This window comes from Ambystoma mexicanum, chromosome 7p (assembly GCF_040938575.1).
Source record: "Ambystoma mexicanum isolate Mex_15411 chromosome 7p, UKY_AmexF1_1, whole genome shotgun sequence".
Lineage (NCBI taxonomy): Eukaryota > Metazoa > Chordata > Amphibia > Caudata > Ambystomatidae > Ambystoma > Ambystoma mexicanum.
Genome location: NC_090939.1, coordinates 270,506,017 through 270,527,235, shown reverse-complemented (window position 1 = coordinate 270,527,235; position 21,219 = coordinate 270,506,017). Strand labels below are relative to the sequence as shown.

Here is a 21,219-nt window from a genome sequence, read left to right as displayed (position 1 = left end):
AAAGAGCTGAGCATTGATTTAGGTTTCTTGAAATAGGAGGCTGGGATTGAAACTAGCAATATACGAAAGAGTTATCAAATTCTTGATAGGGATATCATCTATTATAAAGATATTCACCCCAACAGTGTGAGTTGTAACCTACTCGATTTTCTAGAGTCCTCACTAATGCCCTTCTAGCTCTTATCCATATTTATTTTGACTATGATGGAAATCGATATGGTTAGTAGTATTCCCAAGTAAGTCATCTTATTGGTATCACGCAAGTCTAGTGTGGAAAGGAGAAGTCGTTTAGCTGCCCTTTCTTTGTAGGCAAGCACCTCTGTCTTACCCCAATTTATTTAATATCCTGACTGCCTGCCAAAAGTGGAAGTGATGCGGACTGTCATGGGCAGACCCTTTTCTGGATACGCCAGTGTAAGAAGAATTTTCAAAGTCCTTATCCAATATCATAAAGAGGGGCAGCGGTAGGGGTACAGGCAGCCCAGGTAGAGGCGCTACGCCTCCCAATAAACAGTGACATTCCGCTCCGGGTCCCTTCCCATGCATCCCCGGTAGGGGGGGCGCATTTCCATCTTCACCCACGCATGGGAAGGGATCACTTTAGACAGATGGGTGCTGACCAGAGTGTCCGCGGGATACTGTATAGAACTACTGGAGCGCCCCGCGACCATCCTCCAAGTCAGAAGATCTACACCTTGGAGAATCCTCCTCGAGGAGATTGTCATTCTTCTTGCAATGCATGCAATAGAACTCGCCCCGGGCAACCAGGTAAACCAGGGTATTTATTCAACTTACTTCCTTGTGCCAAAAAAGATCTAATGAAGCGCCCAGTATTGGACTTACGCCCTGCAAACAAGTATGTCAAGCCACAAAAATTTGGCATGACTACACTCCAGGAAGTAATCTCCCCTACTAAAAAACTGAGATTACATGGCAACATTGGATAAGAAATTTGCTTATGGCGCATGGATGCTTGTAGTCTTATCCATCTTCTCTGCTTGGATGCTCTGTACTCGCGCTACTCCTCATGCTACCTCATGTCAGAAAAAATACAATCTGAGGGTCCTACACGCGTGAGGGATCATGGGTACAATGGACCTCACACTAGGATAGTATTACTGGCACGCCCTAGTTGGACGACCCTTTTTGAGTTTCAAAAAACAAACTGAAATACTCTGCAGCTTCCGCTAGATGTCGGCCTATGCAAAGCATGTGAATCTGAGCTATTTATACACAGGAACAAGCACTGATAGGAACACGGTTACAGCCTCAAGACTACCAGATGCAAGAGACTTATGGGGATTTGTAGTTTTGGATGGAACCTTTGAAAACTCTTGGAGCTTTTAATTTGATCCTAAGTAAACAAAATCTGTTTAGTTTAAAACATTATAAAAAAATCTGAAGTGCTGTGAGTTGCAGTAATTAAGAAAGAAAAAAGCATAATGCTCGCCTCCTGTCTTGACATAGAATCTTGCATGCAAGGAGTACCAGCGCTAAAGTGAAGATGAACGGGGCACTGTTGTGTAATTCGCCTTTCTAATATCGGAGGAGATGATGTTGTACCTCTGGTGACGATCAATACCTTGTGGGTATTATATAGGGCAGCCACCCAACAAATTAATTTCCTATGAAAACCAAACTTTAACGTGTGCATAAAATAAAGACCATTTAAGCCTGTCAAGCCATTTTTTCGGCGTCCCGAGAAATTAAAGTTGAATATCCCTCGAATCTCTGAGCAAATGCAAGTATATTTGCCAATGTTCACATTTGATCCTCTGAACTTTATGCAATAAATCTGACTTGTTCCCGATTAATGATATCCCTAATTTGTGCCTGAACCATATCTGCCAGGATTTTGGTTAAGATTTTTTAATCGGTATGTAACAATGAAATAAAGCAGTAGCTACTCGACACCTTTAGTTCTTTACTGGATTTTGGCATCACAGTTATTTTGGCATGTTTCATAGTTGGTGAAATCTCTCCTAGTTCTAGCTACGTGCACAGAAACCTTATTAAGTGAGGGACTATTTTGCTAAGAGTTTGTAGAATTGTGGTCTATAACCATCTGGCTCTGTGATTCTTTATTGTGCAAAGCACTTCTTCTTCTGAAGGGGGTCTATCTATTTCGATTGCAGGTGCCTCTGATAGTTTGGGAAGTGAAAGTGGTCCAAGGAACTGGTCAACCTCCTGAGCGGAAGCTACGCCCTGTGTGGTGTAGAGGGGTTGCAAGTATTTCCGCCCCTGCAACTTCCTGGAAGTTCCACTTTTTTTATAACCATGTCATCCAGGCTGGAAAATGTCTTGTGTCTTGATGATTTGAATGTGTACTCTATTGTGTACGGGTCAAATTGTCTTCAAACACGTATTAGGTTGTTGTCTTTTACCATTTGACAAAGTCCTCCCAGCTCCTGTCTGGCCCATGTTCAAACCACACCCGACCTGTCCAAGGACTGGTCCATTACCTGATTCCAGTAGCCTTCTTTGATAAAGCTGTGACTTGGATAGCAGGATACAAGATTGCTGAGTTACATGAAAAAGGATGGGTCTTCTTCATTAGTGCCATAAACTAACAAAAGCACTACTTCGAATGGATTGTGTCCTCCCACGTATTCCTCATCTTGTGATAATTCGTCTCGCCAGCTTCGCTGCATCGTTTTTTTTTTTTTGCCAGAGGGCGCTGTGCTCGAGGCTGTGGCGTCGAATGTCCCCCGACGGGCTTCGTACCGTGTCGACGTCACCGATGGTATAAATGGCTCGAGCCGCGCCCATTGGCTTCAGTTCCGTTTTTCCGATTGCTTTGCAACTCGTGAACGGCACGCTTCAGGATTTTCTATCAAAAATGTCTTCTTCTTCGACCGCTTCGACACCCAAGACGGGGTTTAAGAAGTGTAATAATTGCAGATCGAAGATGTTCATTACCGATCCCCATTGAATCTGTTTATGGTGTCTGGGCTCAGACCATCGAACAGGCGACTATGGCTCTTGTCAATCTATGACAGAGAAGGCCCTCCGTGAGAGGAAAAGTAAGTTGGCGGTGGGGCGCGAGGCGTCGAAGGGCTCTTTGAAAGCCTTATAAAAAAAAAACATAAAAAATCATCCGACTCTAAAGAATCGGAACGCCGTAAAAGGCACTCAAAGAGATCCCGATCTTGTAGTAGGTTGAGGCGATCTTCTTCGTCTTCCTCAAAAAAGCTCAAGAGGAGACATGGATCTCCGTCATTATCGTTCGATTCGTCAACAGAATTGGTTCGATGCCCGACTAGATCGGATTCCCCAACGAAATAGGAGAGCTTTAGGAAGAAAATGTTGCAGGTATTTGAGAATGCGGCCTTGACCCCCGCAGAAAAACCAGACCCCGGATGCTCCTCTGGACGACGCAGGGAAGTCGGAAACTACAATGGTCAAACCGAGTAGTACCCATAAGTCTCGAGTCGACAAGTCATCGAGAAACCCTCGAGAATAGAGTATCTCTTCAATCCCTCATTAAAAACAAAAATTGTCGAAATCTGGTGCAACTTCGACGCCATCAGCGTCGACGGCTCAGATGTCGAAGGCTCCAATGTCGAAGCCTATGTCATCGTCGACGCCTCTGTCGAAGGCTTCATTGAGTGTGTCGAAGGTTCCTTCGACTTCTTCGAAGGTTACATCGAAGAAAACACCGATTCCAATCGACAACTTACGAGGAGGAAGAGAGAAGGTTTACACCTTTACCAAGAACAGACTTTTTTAAGTCCATGTCTTCGATTTTTGAGGACTCTGGTTCAGATGAAGAAGAGGTCACTCCTTTTGGAGTAAAATATGGGACTAGACAAAATCCAGAGGAGTTAGTAGATCCTCAGACAAAGATGAGAGACCTGTCTGAAACTTTACATTCTGCCAGTGGTGTGGATACATCACCTGAATTAGAGTGTGTTATACCTGATCCGGCAGATCACGCGGATTCAGGGTACAGAAATCTGATGAGTAGGGTGATTGAATATATGGGTTGGGGAAGAGCTTCCCCTACGTTTGAACAGGATGACATGACAGATATTATAGTCAGAGGACCCCGGAAAGATCCGGTACTCCCCTTTCATAGGGCGTTACAAAGAACAGTGGAGAGAAACTGTGAGAAACCAGATAGCATTGCTGCAGTAGACAGTAATCTCTCAAAAAAGTACAGAACTTCGACCTCTGTCCCAGAATACCTGAGTAGACACCCTACTCCAGAAAGTTTGGTAATTCAGACAGCTACTACATCCAGGCAGACAGCATACCCAACCATACCTCCGGACAGGGAGGATAAAAAGGTTGATGCCTGGGCTCGTAAAGTTTTTAGTTCGAGTAGCATGGCCTTGAAATCTACCAATGTCACCTGTACCCTGGTCAGGTTCACACATACCCTGTGGGAATGTATTTCGGCGGCGGCTGAACATATTCCGGAAGGCGTGGAAAGGGAAGGCTTCCTGAATACAGTCAATGACGGTAAGGAGGCAATGGGGGAATGCCTCCAGTCTGGACTGGATACTGCTGATAGTATTAGCAGGTCCATGGCTTCAAGCACAGTGCTACGCAGATTTGCGTGGTTGAGGAAGTCGGGGTTTGCACCAGATGTGCAGGCCAGGCTTCTCAACATGCCCTTTGATGGCTTGAGGCTGTTTGGTAGAAAGGCTGACGAAAGCCTGGAAAAACTACAGACCTCGAAAGCGGCAGCAAAGTCCCTTAGCGCCTCTATGCGACAGGCTCAGAAACCCTATTCAGGGTCATCTTCCTGGAGGGGTCGTTCTTTTTGTTACTACTCTTCGGTTAGTAGAGGAAGAGGACAGGCTTTTCAAAGGGGCAAAAGAAATGTCACTCGTGGTGGACGAGGAAGAACGACAAAGCCATCTTCAGGAACGGCATCTACACCCTCAGCCGCTCCTGCAGCCGCCTCCAAATCTCTCTGAGGTCTTATCATACAAAACACCAGTGGGAGGCAGAATCTCTCAGCATCTGAAAGCATGGCGAGGCATTACTTCAGATGCTTGGGCACTGAAAACAGTAGCCCAAGGTTACTGCCTTCCCTTCCCTTCCTAAAAAGGCCTCACGATCATCCACCGGGAGCCAGCTCTACCAAGATTCTAGACCCGCTCCTTTGGCAGGAAGTTATAACCCTGCTAGAGAAAGTTGCAATAGAATATGTACCTGTAGCGGAGAGGAACAAGGGTTGGTACTCCCCTTATTTTCTCATCCTGAAGAAAGACGGAGGACTGAGACCCATCTTGGACTTAAGAAAATTGAACAAGTTCCTCAGATGGTAACCCTTTCTCAGATCCTTCAGGCTCTCCAACTCCAAGACTGGTTGGTGTCATTGGACCTTCAGGATGCTTATTTTCATGTGCCAATCCATCCCAAGCACAGAAAATACCTGAGGCTCGCAATTGGCGGTTCTCATTATCAGTTTCGAGTTCTGCCATTCGGGCTGACCTCGGCTCCGAGGGTTTTCACCAAACTGATGGCAGTAGTAGCAGCGGGTCTCAGGACAGGGGGGATTCACATCTACCCCTACCTGGACGATTGGTTGATCAGAGCACGTTCTTCGGAACAAGCTCAAGAACATCTGTCGATCACCTGCCACTTCCTCCACAAACTGGCTTCTCCCTCAATTTCAAGAAGTCCCACATGATACCATCCCAACAACTCCAGTTTATCGGAGCAGTCTTGGACACTTACTCGGACAAAGCCTCGCCGCCCGAGGTGAGAGCTCTCCACAAACAGCAAATGGTAACTAAATTTCAAAAAGCCCAGCATCTGCCGGCCTTCGATTTCCTGAGGTGGCTCGGCCTCATGGCATCCTGCATTTTTCTGGTGCCAGAGGCCAGACTGAGAATGAGATCCCTCCAATGGGCCCTCAGAACTAGGTGGTCCCAATTCTCGGGGAATATGTCAGATCTTCTGCAAGTCCCGAGCACAGTTGCTCAGGATCTATCATGGTGGGCTTGCAACAACAACATCCTCAAGGGAGAGTCGTTTTGGCAACCATGGCTGGAGATAACCGTAGTGACAGACGCCTCACTCACGGGGTGGGGAGCACACACCAATGATCTGACAATCAGCGGACGTTGGTCTCCATCGGAGTCCAAACTTCAAATCAACCTGTTGGAGCTGAGGGCAATCAGACTAGCTCTGAAGGCCTTTCTGCCCTCCGTACAGAGAAAGAATGTCCTGATAATGACAAACAACACAGTGGCCATGTACTACCTCAACAAAAGAGGAGGCGTAGGATCACTACCTCTGTGCAGAGAAGCGATGCAGCTCTGGTTCTGGGCAATACAAGAGGGAATCTCTATCGGAAGTTCACATAGTCGGAGAGCAGAACACGGCGGCAGACGCTCTGAGCAGGCAGAGCACAGTCTCCCATGAGTGGGAGTTAGCTCAGGAAGTCCTTTTAGAGATCTTCACCCTTTGGGGAACCCCTCAAGTGGATCTGTTCGCAACCTCGGTGAACCGAAAGTGCGATCAGTATTGCTCAAGGGAATTTCCTCCGAGAGGAGCTCTAGGAGACGTGTTTGTAGTGGATTGGGATTTTCCCCTGCTGTACGCGTTTCCTCCAGTCCCCGTGATTCCTCAGGTAATCAGGAGGTTGAGAATGTTCAGGAAAACCATGATCCTAATTGCCCCGGATTGGGTCAGGAGAACGTGGTACCCGGACCTTCTGGACATGTCCATCTGCCCTCCAGTACGTCTTCCACAAAGAGAGGATCTTCTCTCGCAAGAGGAAGGTCGGGTTCTCCATCCAGAGGTCAACACGCTCAACCTTCATGCATGGTTTCTGAGAGGTTGAGATACAAGGATTGGTATCTTCCGGATGACGTAATGGACATTTTGCTTTTGGCCAGAAGGCCAGCAACAAAATCTTTGTACCGGTGTCGTTGGAATAAATTCAGTAACTGGTGTAAGGATAGAGATGTGGGCCCTTTTCAATCTAGCACACCAATGGTGCTTTCTTTTCTGTTACATCTAGCAAATCTGGGGCTCCAGATCAAAACAATCGAAGGATACCTTGCTGCGCTTTCCATTTTTAAGCGCTCCTCGGAAGAGGTTTCTTATTTTAAAATACCATTAATAATACAATTCCTGAAAGGACTTACAAATGTATATCCACCAATACCATTTCATGTTCCAACTTGGGATTTGAATCTAGTTCTTAAATTCTTGACATGTATACCATTTGAGCCTCTGCACTCATGCCCATTGAGGCTTCTGACATTAAAAACTGTCCTTCTGGTGGCATTAACATCAGCCCGCAGGGATAGTGAACTACAGGCTCTCTCATGTAAACCTCCATATACCACTTTTTATAAGGACAAAGTAATTCTGAAAGTTAAACCATCTTTCTTACCGAAAGTAATTTCCGACTTCCATTTGTCGCAACAAAAATGTTTTACCAACATTTTATCCTCCTCCTCATCTGGGAAAAGAAGAGGAAAGATTACATAGGCTGGACCCTAAAAGGGCCCTCAGCTTTTACATTGCAAGAATGATGAAAATACGCCACGACAACCAACTTTTTGTGGGCTACACAGGTCGTAAATTGGGTTTGGCGATCACTAAACAAACCATATCTCGCTGGATTATTCTAACTATAGTGGAATGCTACAGATTAGCAGGAAAAGACCCACCGGATGGGCGTCGGGCTCACTCTACAAGGGGAATGGCCACTTCTGCGGCTTTGAAGAGGGGAGTTCCGGCAAAAGATATTTGCTCAGCTGCAACATGGGCATCAATACATACCTTTACCAAACATTACTGTTTGGATACCTCATCCTCAAATGAGGGTCTATTTGCCAAAGCAGTTCTCCACTCTGTCCATGAAAACTAAAACTATTACTCCCACCTCCAAATTGATCACTGCTATGGGAGTCTATCACAAGATGAGGAATACGTGGGAGGACACAATCCATTCGAAGAACAAGTTACTTACCAACTGTAACGTTCTTTCGACTGGATGTTCCTCCCACGTATTCCTCATCGACCCTCCCAACCTACCCCGCAGTATAGTTTATACTTCTTACAATTTGCTCTCACGATGGGCCTATCAGTCACAGCATATGCCTAGATGTTCCACGATGAATTCCTCGAAAAAACAGAACCGAAGCCAATGGGCGCGGCTCGAGTCATTTATACCATCAGTGACGTTGACACGGTACGGAGCTCGTTGGGGGACATTTGATGCAACAGCCTCGAGCACAGCGCCCTCTGCCGAAAAATGTTTTCCGATGCAGCGAAGCTGGCGAGACGAATTATCACAAGATGAGGAATACGTGGGAGGAACATCCAGTCGAAAGAACGTTACAGTTGGTAAGTAACTTGTTCTTCTCTTCCCTCCCCAAGTTCCGGCGCCCCAATGCTATCGGACACCTAGGTCCACATTTAGTGTTTTCAATTAGAAGTAGGGGTTTGTTGTCCACAATATGGACACTACTTTCTTTGGGTTCGGAAGCTGGGGCGTGAAAGCCCAAACAGCTCCATTTGGTTGTTGGTTTCTCATCTTTGTTCAAGCAGGTTTGTCCCCTGTAGGAAGACAGTATCTGCCTCCTTCTGTCATTCTTTTGGCGGGATTATTTATTCCATGAACATAGCAGGATAAACCTTCTTTTAGTCCTTTTCCCTTTTAATTATTAATATTTAGCTATTGGCCTTATTGGGGTGTTAATCCTCTACCTACTTCTGTAGCCAATTCGTAGTCGGTGCTTATGTTTCATGAGCATTTCTGGATTTTTCGTCGTTGTTGTTGATTCTTCCACCTCGCCCAATTGCGATCCATTGTGAGATGTGCGCTTGAAGAATAGCGTTCACTACTAAGGGTATCTCTGCTCCATGGTTTTGGCCCTCCCAAGTAAATTTCATTAAGACTGGGGCGTATTCCCAAGCATTCTTTATTTTTATTTTCTTCATTCATTTCTTTATGTACTTACATTCCTTCCTTTATTCCATTAGATATTGATCAAAGGCAATACTGTTCCCATTCCAGAGAATTGAAACAGTAAATTGGATTATTTTTTCTCGTACTGTGAAACACAGGAATCGAATCAGGATGTGTCTGGGAGGCTTGTCTGGATCTGGCCTGGGGTGTAGCACTCTACGCACTCTTTCCATCTCTGTAGAATCATCAGTGGTTGTCCTCATTGTCTCGTATAGTATTTGAAGTATAAAAGTCTTCATATTGGGGTGCTCTCTGTCCTCGGGAATTCTGACCAGCCTAATCTTGTTTAGTCTATCCCCAGCTTTTAGATCCAGTAGTTGTTCGTTCATGGATGTTAGCTTATGGATGAGATAACTAGGACCCTCTCTTTGAGCATTCACATTGTCGTCCAGTTGCAAGATCCCAGATTCTGCTATGTCCAGTCTCATGGTGATGCACTACTGGTCTGATTTTAATCCCTTAATAACCAGTCTTATTAAAGCTACATCTCTCGCCATAGCGCTCATAAAGTGTGTGTGTGTGTGTGTGTAAGTGTCTCCTGTGTTCTGGGGAGTGGGGGGGGGGCCGTTTATCCTCAGTCACTACAACACATTTGAATGGCTTGGGTCTTCTGACTCAGTGGGTGTAGGGGCTTTGGGGGAGGAGGTGGTAGGGGCTTACCAGGGTTCTTCTTTGTGTCACTCGCCCAGAGCGATCCTGGACCCAACCTCTGCCACGATTATCTCTCGTAAGGATGCCACACTGACAGATCTTCTTAAAGTGGGGGAATTTTGCCTTGAACAGGGGCAGAGTAAACTCAGATCCCAACTCTCACTTTAGGGTGACAGCAAGCCTTCTCCTTCTCAGTCCCTGTAGTTCAGCAGAAAAAAACACTCCTGTCTTTACTTTGTATTATTTTATTATTGCTGGTCTCACCAGTTGCACTGAATCAGTCATATAGTTACTGTGTGTCACTCAGTTGGCATGCGGCCCCTCGCCGTGCCTGACTCTCGAATCTATCCTTGTCCAAGATGGACGATCCACTCTGCCTCCCATCAGGGGGCAGGCCTCGTCCAGTAATTTGGAGGCACACACCCCTCTGATGACCAACGTCTCAAGTCCTCCTCCATTTCTTCTCCAGACTAGTTTTCAGGGCCCTTTTCTGGCTCAGCCATCCTGTCTGTGTGGGCCGGGTCTAAGCTCACTATGCCATTCCTTAGCTCTATTCTCCATAGTACCATCTCTACGGGTCTCGTCCCTGGTGGGAGGAGTCCGTCTCCTCTTAGTTACCGTATGTTGGCCCCTCGGTTTACCTTTTTAGGGACCATTCAACCATTTAGGGACATACACTCTGCTTCTTCAAACCCGCTTCCCCCTATCCTTCAGCTTCCGGCCTTCAGTCACTACCCTTTGTGATGATTCACAGGATCTCGTCACTTCTCCCCATAGCGGAGCCCTTCCCTGTGAGGCTAGCTAGGTGAGCCCGCTACGCAACATTCACCCTATGGGTGGCCGTAGACTGGATCTCACAGGGATAGACTTTCTTTTGGGGGTAAGGACTCCCGTTCCGTCGAACTCCCTCGCCCCCTTTTCTGAGGAAGTACAAAAAGCATAAGAGCTTCAACAAAACCATTCCAAGCCAGTCACTGTTTGTTATTGTAATGTTATCCGGAATGGCCAAGGGAGACCTGCATACTAGGAAGAAGAATGCGAAAAATTAAGACTACTCAGTGGTTGGAAGGCAACCATACTGAGATGAAGAAGATTGAGCAAATAATAAAGAATGCTCAACATGAAGACTACAGGTCTACACTGGGAGGCCTCAGCCCTTGCACACACAAAGTGAAGAAGGACCAACGTCATTTGTTGGTGGTGCCCAGACCTGGCGAGAGACAAATTCAGGGGAGTCTGGGAGGTCCTCTGGCGAGAAGACGCAGGCAACCAAGAGAAGGAGACACAGAGATGGCAGGGAGCGTGCCGTGCCTGCAGGAGAAATTTGGAGTCAGTGGCATGCCAAGGAGAGAAGGAGAAGAGAATGTTGAAGGCGTTAGTGGTAGAAGAGACAGCCCAACCCCACAGGAAGAACTGGTGATGCCAGCCCGAAGCCAGAGAGGTAATGGGAGTGGCGGGAGAGGAAAAGGGCAGATGGAAAGTCGTAATACAAGTGAAGAGCGTCATAGGACTGATCGTGCTCATCCGAGTAGTGATAAGTACTTTAAAACCAGCGAAGAGCATCACAGGACTCATCATACTCGTCCCAATAGTGGTGAAAATCCTAAAGCAAGAGAACACTATCAAGGGATGCATCATATAAGTCCCAGTAGTGCTATATAGTTTACAGCAAGAGGAGAAGCAAGAGAAGACAAAATAACTCCTCATACTCATCCCAGTAGTGACGAACATCTGAGAATAGTTTGGTAATACAGTACAGAAAGCTAGGAGTACCAAGAGACTCCAGTCACTTGTCAAAGTCAGCGGAAAGACTGTACAGATGATGACGAATAATTTGGTTAAGAGTCAAACAGAGTGGAATATAGACTAGAGACATTTCAAGAAGCCTAATGGAATAGGGCCCGATCCACGAACGTTGTACATTAATGAAAGGGGGATATACAGGAAACTGAAGAGTCCCCTTGAAGAACTGAAGGAACTGATCGATGGAATCACAAATCTGAAGATAAACTATTAATGCTGACCAAGCCTGTCCAGGAGAACGGAGTAATTCTGCTGGACCCTTCTTCTTGTGTGCCTTTTTTCATTAGTGGTAGGGTCAGTATAGGGTAGTATTTGGACGGAGGATGGGCTTTTGAGTGGACTACATCACTGAGGACAAACACCCGAGTTAGTTTTGTGTCAAGTAGGGCAAATCCCTTTGTGTTTGGTATAGTTATGCCTTGTCTTTATTATTTTGACTAAATTAAGTTGCAGAAATACCTCCACTTGGTTAATCTCCTTCTGACCTACCACACCTGCCTCTGGGCCGTTCCGCCGTCTCTGCTCGCAATGAGGGAATTTGGTTTTTTCCTGTTGGGGAAGCTGCGGTGTCCAGGTGTTGAATTATCTGATGCATACCCTCTTTCAGCTGGGTTAAGAGATTTTAGTGTTATTATAGCTCTCTCGTTGGACCTTTCCAGAAAGGCGGCCATGTGCGGTGCGGCTCCACAGTGCCCTCTCACTGTTCTATCTAAGTTGGTAATTTTTGAGTTGTAGGTGATGGTTCCACATCTACCTTTCGGTGTCGAAGAGACCTGTCTCTAGGGTGGCATGAACAGTTGATATATTATTGTGGGTGTTGTCAACATATTTGTGGAAGATAACACCCTTGACTTTGAGGAGAGTGCCTTCTTTCCCCAGGTGCAACGGTTGTAGACAGGTTGTACCTGGCTAATACTTGCATTGTGACCACAATGGAATGCTAGTTTGATGGTGTTGGCTTTTTGTTAGCGGGGAAAAATGTAGGCTACCCTTCTGCAGCCAGTAGTCTGTGTTAAAATGCTTTGGAGGGCAACAAGGAAAAGGAGTAGGATTAAAAAAATCTTTGTTGATGATTTAAGTGCTGCCGAATGGCAGCAAGCCTGATCGTCTAGTGCAAGGAGCTACCTCTGGTGGCTGTATTCTTCTAGTAGACCGAAATAGAGGTGACAACGTTTACATTTTAAGACAAATGGTAGACTCATAATGACATTTTTGTTGCTTGGGTTGTTTGCGTTGAGGTACAGGTGTCCTAAGGTGTAAAGTAGATACCTTGGTAGGAAGACCAGTTGCGTTGTTAAGCTAGGCGGGCAATTGCGCTTAGCTGGGATTGATACAATTGCCAGAAGTTAATCAGTCATCACAGGTCTCAAGTAAATTGTCATTTTGGACTTTTAGTCTGATGGTTAGGAAGGGAGAAGGGAGGTAGGCATCAGATTCATGGTAGACTGAGAGACAAAATCATGCTTATGTTCAAGGTAGTGTAATGGGTATTGCTGAGATACACCTTCCTTTTTTCGATGTCCTGCTCTTGTGCAAGCGCATGTTTCTGTGGTGTTTTAGAGGCAGTAGGCAGTTGACAGGACAATGAAATATTCCAAATACAAATGTCTACATAGGTGATGATATATCAAGAACAGCGTTGAATCAGAAAACCTACTTGCATCATCATATCTTGTAAGAAGAATAGTTTGTGTTAAAATATGACTAATAGCTACTTGTCAATATAAAATAAATCCACAGAATAGGATTGTAGGCATCCTTGTGCATGTCACAATAATGTTGTGTCTTGTAAGAAAAAGTCACTGAACGCATTTCTATCTTTTTTCAATAGGCGTCTCAGCAGCATGGAGAAGCAGGAAAGCATATAATTCGAGAACTGGTTCATAACTTTTTGATGGAGCTGTGTTGCTCCTTGAAACATGGCATTAATTTTTATGATCCAAGCCTTGGTACAGCCGGAAGGTAAACTATTTTTGTGTATTCTTTTTAAGACCTAGCTTCTTGTGTTCAGACTTCCATCCTTTTCCAACCTTAGGGTGCTGCAATAAAGACTTGATTAAACTCATTTAAGGTTTACTGCCAAAGATATTGATACTGTCGTTCTTTTCCTCTCGTGCGATTTCCTCAAATTGTTTGTGTTATTGCAGGGGGTTGTGTGTTACTGCTGTGACTTCTGGCCAGGCTCCTACTGCTTTCTGGGCATACGTCCCCTTTCCTTTATGGAACAATTGATTGATTTGCCAGCCTTGAATGCAATTTGTGCTCTGTTATTTTGACGATTGCTTGCAGTAACCTTTCCCGATTTGAAGAAGTGACATATTTACATTAAAAAGATGATTCTCTGTCTCCAATATCATCACAAGGCCCCTGTTATTAATAATCTCTGTAAGGATGTGGTATATGGAGATCTTAGCCTGCTTCCTCTTGGGGAATAAACATACAGGTAAACCATTGAAGAGAGCTCTTGATTTTGACTGTGCTATAAAGCTCTTAGTTCTCACCTATGCAATATGTCGTGCTTAAAACAATTAAAATAATGTGTGCTCTCTAATAGCTAAGCAGAATGAGAAGTAGTTCTCACAAAATACAGATCTAATGTAAATCACCTTCTATTCGGAGTCAGGCAGAAACATAGACTAATCTGAGTGTAATGCAGTCAATAAGTAGATGGTTGAGCATAACATTACAGAAAAAACAAATCGTCTTTTTAAAAGTGTAATTTCACAGTATTGTCAGATGAGATTCCTACAAGTAAGGGTGAACAATATGTAAAAATCTACTCTTCTTGTGCTAAACCTCATATTTCTGACCCAATTGATGGATGTGTATCTTTCCTTTTGGGGAAATCCAAGTATTCAACAGTCTCTGGAAATTGAGATTTTGGGGGTCATTACGAGGTAGGCAGTAAGGGGTTAACGGCGCCGGTAAAGGTGCTGGAGCAGTCAACCCCTTACCTCCCCATTACGAGGTCTGCTTGAGGGAACCCGCTAAGGACGCCTGGTTTTACCAAGCGTCCTTATCGGGTCCCGCGAGCAGACCAGCATGCTAGCAACTGTTGTTAGCATCATCTCCGTTCCCATTGAGCCCTATGGGGGCTCGAATGGGAATGTACCGGGTCCGGGCTCCTCGAATGGGGAATTACCGTGGCCTTCCAAGGTCGGAAAGGCCCGGTAATTCCTCATTCAAGGAACCCGGACCCCGGACCCTGTATCCTGTAAGGGGGTAGCCATGCCGCTAATAGCGGCATGGTTGCCTCCTTCCTCGTTATGACCCCCATAGTCTTTTTGTCAGGCCCCACTGAAAGCCATGGTAGGGAGATCTTCGTAGAGGCCAAACATGTATCGTATGCCAAGGATCGTCTTATTAGATTGAATAGATAGGTGATTTGTAGGCAATACACACATGATCGTCATTTGTGAGCACTGTTCACCCTCTCAACTCCCTGCCACAAATAGAAACTAAGAATGCCCAGAGGTTTGCATGATTCACCTACATCTACCTACCTTAGTTAGTGGTAGAGCCTGTACTACCCTTGAGTAGTTCACCAAGCTTCCCAGGCTTCTTAGCTCACTACATTCCAGGTAGCTGGATTTATATAACTACGTTTAACTGCCCCCCAGATACATTTGGAGTTTTGAAGGCAGTAGAAAACGGCGATATCATTAATTTTCATTTGACAAATAATTCTAAAATGTACCCCACTTATATGGAATATTGGAGAACACTTGATATTTTTGTGCATGGTCTGATATGAAAATAAATTGCTTTGAATCGTATGTAATTCTAGCCGATAGCTGCTTGAGAGATGGCTGTTCCTTATTAATAGCAAATGTTCTAAGATTGTTACTTCACCACATATAGACTTGTGGAATGATCTCCCCAAAAATGTTTAGCACCACAGGTAGTCGTAATCTGGCAAAAATAGTGCCAAATTTGCAATATGTAAAAATGTGTCCATCACATCAAACCTTTTTCATGTGTAATATTAATTCCTTCCTAGTCATTTGCTTTGTGGTCATAGTTTGACAAAAAGACATGCGTCTCATCTCAGGAATCTTGGAGAATGTCTTTTAAAACAAAGAAAAGGCACTTTGACGAGGTGTAGTAAGGACTCTGACGAGGAGGTGTCAGGATTAGGGCAGTTGACTTTTATTTATTTTAAAGAAACCTATCTTTGCCTGCTTCTAGAGGGGTTTCCATGCCTCAACCTAGGAAAACCTGGGTACATGTCAGGATGCAAAACTGAAATATATACCCTCCTCTGACTCAAATCCGCTACTCTGTCCCTGCCTCTAAACAGCCTAAACAATATTCTGTCAAATGCTTCAAATAGCACCAGCTGACCGACTTCCTTCTCCCGGTTTCGAGTAGTTTCCACAGCAGTCTTATGCTTTAGGGTCTGATTTACCTATGTTTTAAGACCATTGTCTGCTTGGACAAGTCCTTCAAACTGACTTTTAGCGGTTTGTTCTATGAACCTCACAAAGTCTTTTCAGTTCTTTACACAAACCTCTGAATGTTATGTCCAGCTTTGTTAGGGGAGATTTACTAAAGTCCGACTTGGAGGTAAGACTTCAGTAAGCTATCCCAGTGGTTTGTAGGTTCCCCCCAACTCTTAGTATCAGTCTGTACTACTCAGAGATCTTGGTAGAGTGGCAGAGCAGTCGGACTTATCTTAAGAGGAAGATGTGAGCTGTAGGTAAGTACACTGAACCCAGTTAGTAATGCGCATCAAAGATAAGTGGGTACGTTCTAAAGCACAGGGAATAGTGAGAGCCTAATCCCAAGCAAGACTTGTCCGTGCATAACGTTATACCCTATTTTACCAACAGGTACTCAAATTACAGATATTAAGTAAGAAACGGTTGTATTAGAACACCTCCAATGAGATTAAGGAAATCACCTATTGGCATTAATTGGGAAATATTCTAACTAAAATACTTCACAACAACCACTAATTTGCAAAGCACTTGTCACGGGTAATAGGGTACTGCACATTACTGCTCCCAATTAGTTATTCTAATATAATGGGGCAATGCATTAATGACTCGTAGTAACTCGATTTAAAGAGAATAGTTTGCTCAATTTTATGTACAACATGGAAGAATTTCTATTATCAATGTTGACATACGTTTATTTGTGCAATTCCCTTCTATGCCCCATCATGGTATGTTACCTCTTCTTTTCTCCTATTTATTTTTGTAGATTAACTTTAATATTTACATTTTCTCATATTGATAACATATGCTTATGATACTATGCATGGAATATGTCAATAATTGTACAGCCTTGAGAAAGACCTAGTATAGAAACACGTGTCGGCTGAACATAGGATTAAAGCAATCAGCAAAACATTGAATGGACTTTGTGAACACCTTTCAATGACTACTAGTGTCTATTACAACTATATCGCCATTGGATGTTATTGGCTGTGCATGAATTGCTAAACACGAACTCTTAAACGTATCAAAGAAACTCTTGCACATACATTTATATTTACACAAGTCACTGTTAAATACTTAGCACAATAAATCAACACACATTAGTATACATTCCAATACTTTCAAAAGGCCACTTCTTAGTTGGTAGTTGCTGTACAATTGTTACAGGAGTTTGACAGGTTTACCGTACTATCAGTAATAATGCGCACCCACAAAGTAATACAGTATTTGCATTTAGTCAGAATACACATATAACAGAGGGATTTTTAGGAAGAAAAACAGTTAAGTGTTACCCTAGCAGAGCTTCAGGTCCTAGAGGCAGTTTCTTTGCAAAACAAGTCATTTAAAGTCCAAAATGTAACCCTAGCTAAAAGGCGGTTTGGAGAGACTTAAAGTCTTGAAAAGCAGCAACATTCAAAAGTTCCTGTGGATACTTTCTCATCTCTAGGAAAGAACATATAAGCAGTCTTAACCAATGTTGGAGACCCTGTTAAAGGACTCTCTAAAAGGACACAAGCAGCAGCTTAATTCGGAGGTAAGAGAGGGTTGCCCTGGGCACCTTTACGTGCACTCTAATGCTCTGGAGCAACTTTCTGGAATAAGCTAAGCAATACATTTTTGCCCCCACAGTACCTTAGGTTTGAAGAAAACATTTGTGGTGGATGTGCTGCGATGTTGCAGCTCTGGATCCAAACTCCAGATTCCTTGGTCTGATGACAAAAGACAGGGCAGTGGGCAGGATCTCTCAGCAGCAGTCTTGAGGGGAGGACCTCCAGCACAGCTTTTATCAACTTCTTTGGTCACTCTGTAGTTTTGACACCTTTTCTGCAGTACCAACAAAGGACGCAATTCGCCCGGTCAATCATCTTCGGTTCCTGCAGTCCCACGCTCTGATGAGGGGTTCTGGATGAATTGGATTGGGTCTCTGGAGTGTTCTTGAGGGCTCAGCAAAGACTAAGACGGATTCAGCCTTTCCACGACGATGCACTTAAAATGGGCAGCAGGTCTTGTGGTATTTGGGGTTCCGCAGCTCTGGAAATTCACAGGACCTCGGGAGATGGCTCAAAATAAAGTCAGTCTTGGGACTGGTTTTTCCCACCTGTCAAAGGGAATGAGTTGTCCTCTTAGGAGTTCCTATGTCACCCACAAAACAGGGTCAGGACAGTGGTCGCTGCAGTGTTGCAAAGGGTCTGCAGGCGCTTTTGGTCGTGTTTTTCTTCGGTTACTTCAGTTTTCAGTGGTCGACTTGCTTTTCACTCCAGGAGGCTCACCTTCTATACAGTTCCAGCTCTCACTCCTCTGCAATCTTCCTCTGCAGTTCACAGGGGCGTTTGGCTGTCCAATCAGGACAGCCAGCCCCCTATGGGAGCTGTCCCCATTCAGGCACACTGGCAAACAAAGGACAGGAGGGGTTGGAAAACTCCTCCCCCCACTTCCTGCCTGCCCAGACACTGGATTCTAGGCGGGCGACAATCAAGGCTTCCTGCCAAAGGTAAAAAACACACACACACACACAAGCCCCCAGAATTGTAGAAGGGCTGACAAAGAACAACCATGCTAGTAATGGCGAAAAAAGAAGGGAGGCCCCAAGGTGGTACTTGGGTGCCCATATTGTGCACTACTGAGGCTATGGACAGCCTGGTGTAGGAAAATCACACACTAGTTGGTAGAACACGCCCACTGCCACTAGCCATAACTAGGAGATTGTCTGTGTCTAAAATGTCACAGGTGCAGAGAGAAGGGGGATACTAGGATAAAGAAAAATAATTTCAAAGGAGGACCATAAGGGTCCCCAGCAACACTGCCCATAAGGATCTGTGAGCTGCAATAGTAAAATACAGATGCCTTTAAGATTTTATGGAGGAAATTAGACTCTATAGGATAGGTAAAATACAAAGAATAGAGTTCCAAAAGACCAAGCCCATAAGAATGAATGAGTGGAAAAAAGCCCCACTCATTCAGGATTTCTGAAAAAGGTCCAGAAGTCCAGCAAAAAGTGCTGGAGGTCTCACTAGGAGAGGGGATGAGGCATAAAAATGATGAATCCCATTAACCAGCTTTTATTCCCCTCCGTTAGTCTCTAAAGTTTCTTTAGGCTGTTTTGCCTTCAGACAATTCTGAGTTTCAACACGTTGGTGATGGAAATTATTCCTGATGCACTTTTGCTTGATATGACTTTCTTTCTCTCTGATGAAGGAGATTACTCCTGATGCACTCTTCCTAGATATTACTTTTTTATCACCACTATGACGAAGGAGAGTACTTCTAATGCACTTTTGCCTGCTACTACTTGAGGACTGGCCGGACCCCACCCAGACCTCCTGCCGTTCCCATTACCTGCTTCTGCTTGGGGATATAGCCCCGGTTCTTCCCTGGGTTGCAGTGCTCAATTTTACCGTTCTTGGTTCCCATGCGGCTGCGCAGCAGGTTTGGCTGGTGGTCCCGGTGTTGTTTCTGGACCAAACGATCCACCTTTCTGCCATTACGCAACCACCATGACTACTGCAGTCTTGTTATGAGTCGGCTCCCTGCCGGGCTACTGGACCCTTTGGCAATGTCTCACCCTTCACGTACTCCCTTCTGAGGGACAGCTTCTCTGTGCCTCCAAGACTCCCGTTTTGATTCTCCCGGGCTTGGTTGGTGGTCGTCTGCTTTCCGAGGTCTCTTTTTTTGTCCTTATTTGCTTTCCCTTTTACATAGTTGACTCCACCCTCGTGAATCGTCCGCTCCAAGGTTGCAATGTTTCTCGGAGGCCACCTCGTCACAGAATTTAGTGGAGTCTCAATATTGTTAAGCAACATTTTTCTTCCACTCTTCCCTGTCCCAGTATTCTCTACACTTGAGACAGCAGTGGCTTCAGCATAACACATGGTATTCCTGTCAATTTGGGAGGAGACAACCATGGTAAGGTTTTTTGGGTTTGGGTGGTGATAGGGAGGCCTTTCCCCATGTATACGACCTTGTCTTCAGGAGGCGGTTCCTCCTGCATATTCTCCAGCATTGGATCTTTCATAGATTCAAATGCTGTGAATATTCCCTGTCGTTAGGTTGGGAATCCCCGGTTACATAGAGCAGTTTAAACATAAACTGAAATGTTCTGCTCTCGTATAGTCACATTTCGGTCATACTGTCCATAGCCAATAGGAAAGGCTCCCTTAGCTCCACTCCTGTTGGCCATCTTCAGATTTCCTTACTGCACTTTCATGTTGGGAGTTCTCAAACTCTCTTCTACTCATTATGAGAAATTCTTTTAAAATACTTTAATTTTATCTTCAAATTAACTTCTTTGGGTGACTTTGTCGACCCCTCCAGTGACGGGAGCAGTGCCCGGAGTCCAACAGCTCTCACTGCGTTCTACGCTTATGGTTCCTGTACTCTAATGGTTGTCTACGTTTTGGGCCTACCCCATGGCTGAAACTAAGAGGAAACGTCTGTTAAAGGCCTCTGCTCACTGTTGCTTAAAGAACATCTACATCAACAACCTACATGATGACTGCTTGCATTGCCTGCACCTGCATCATGTCATCGCAGACTGCAACATCTGTCGGGGGTTCTCAAATAAGATACTTCGCGACCAACACAGACGACTGGTAGTGTGGCTCGACGACACCAGTGGGGACTTGTGACTCTGCTTCAATACAGAGTCATGTCTCACTTTGGCAGGGTAGGACGACCCAGCAAACCACCTTGTGAGCCGTCAAGATCGCATGAGGAGCCTTCCAGCAGGAAAATGTTGCACAAGGAAGCGTCCGGAGACAGGCCGAGACTGTTGCTGAAGCGGGCAGAGAGATCTCTTCCATCTAAGGTCGGTGCCCCATCCCCATCAAAGGATAAAGGGATGCCAACCCCGTTGTCGCATCCACCGACATCTGCACATGCGGTGCCAACGTTTTTACTGCCGGCCACAAAGACTGTATTGTCTACCAAAGTGGTTACATCATTGTCGTCATTTACCCCCATGTCGTTGCTTTGTCGACGATTAAGCCAACTGCAACTCAGCCGATGACTAAATCATCAGCGTCGATGACTCTGTCGATGACTGCATCACGGTCGACATCGTCAACATCGAAATCCATGCCATCCTTGTGTCAACCACTGCACTGTCAGTGGTTCATTCTACCTTGTCGACAATGCTTACACTAGTGTCTGCGCTAGCAGCATGTCCACGCCCTTCATACTTTCTACCAAGGATTGAGGTGCATATGGAACCAACAGTGATGATGGAACCACTACTTTCTTCCTCAGATGAAGATCAAAGTGCTGAGAGTGTCATGTTTCCTCCCAGATCTCCCTTCCAGGATCTGTCAGCCCCCACCGAGACCTGCCTCACCACGCAGGAGGTCCAGCCCTGCTAGTGCAATACTGGTCCCGGCAAGGGAT

The 21,219-nt window shown here is 45.1% G+C and overlaps 1 protein-coding gene across 1 annotated transcript in view; it reads left to right on the top strand.

Annotated features, from left to right (window-relative positions):
• URB1 (URB1 ribosome biogenesis homolog) overlaps positions 1–21,219 on the top strand; it is a 2,274,827-nt gene that overhangs the window by 396,133 nt on the left and 1,857,475 nt on the right. Inside the window, exon 8 of the mRNA XM_069636341.1 lies at positions 13,230–13,360. Within this exon, the coding sequence (XP_069492442.1) occupies positions 13,230–13,360 (131 nt within the window). The remainder of the gene's footprint in view (positions 1–13,229; positions 13,361–21,219) is intronic.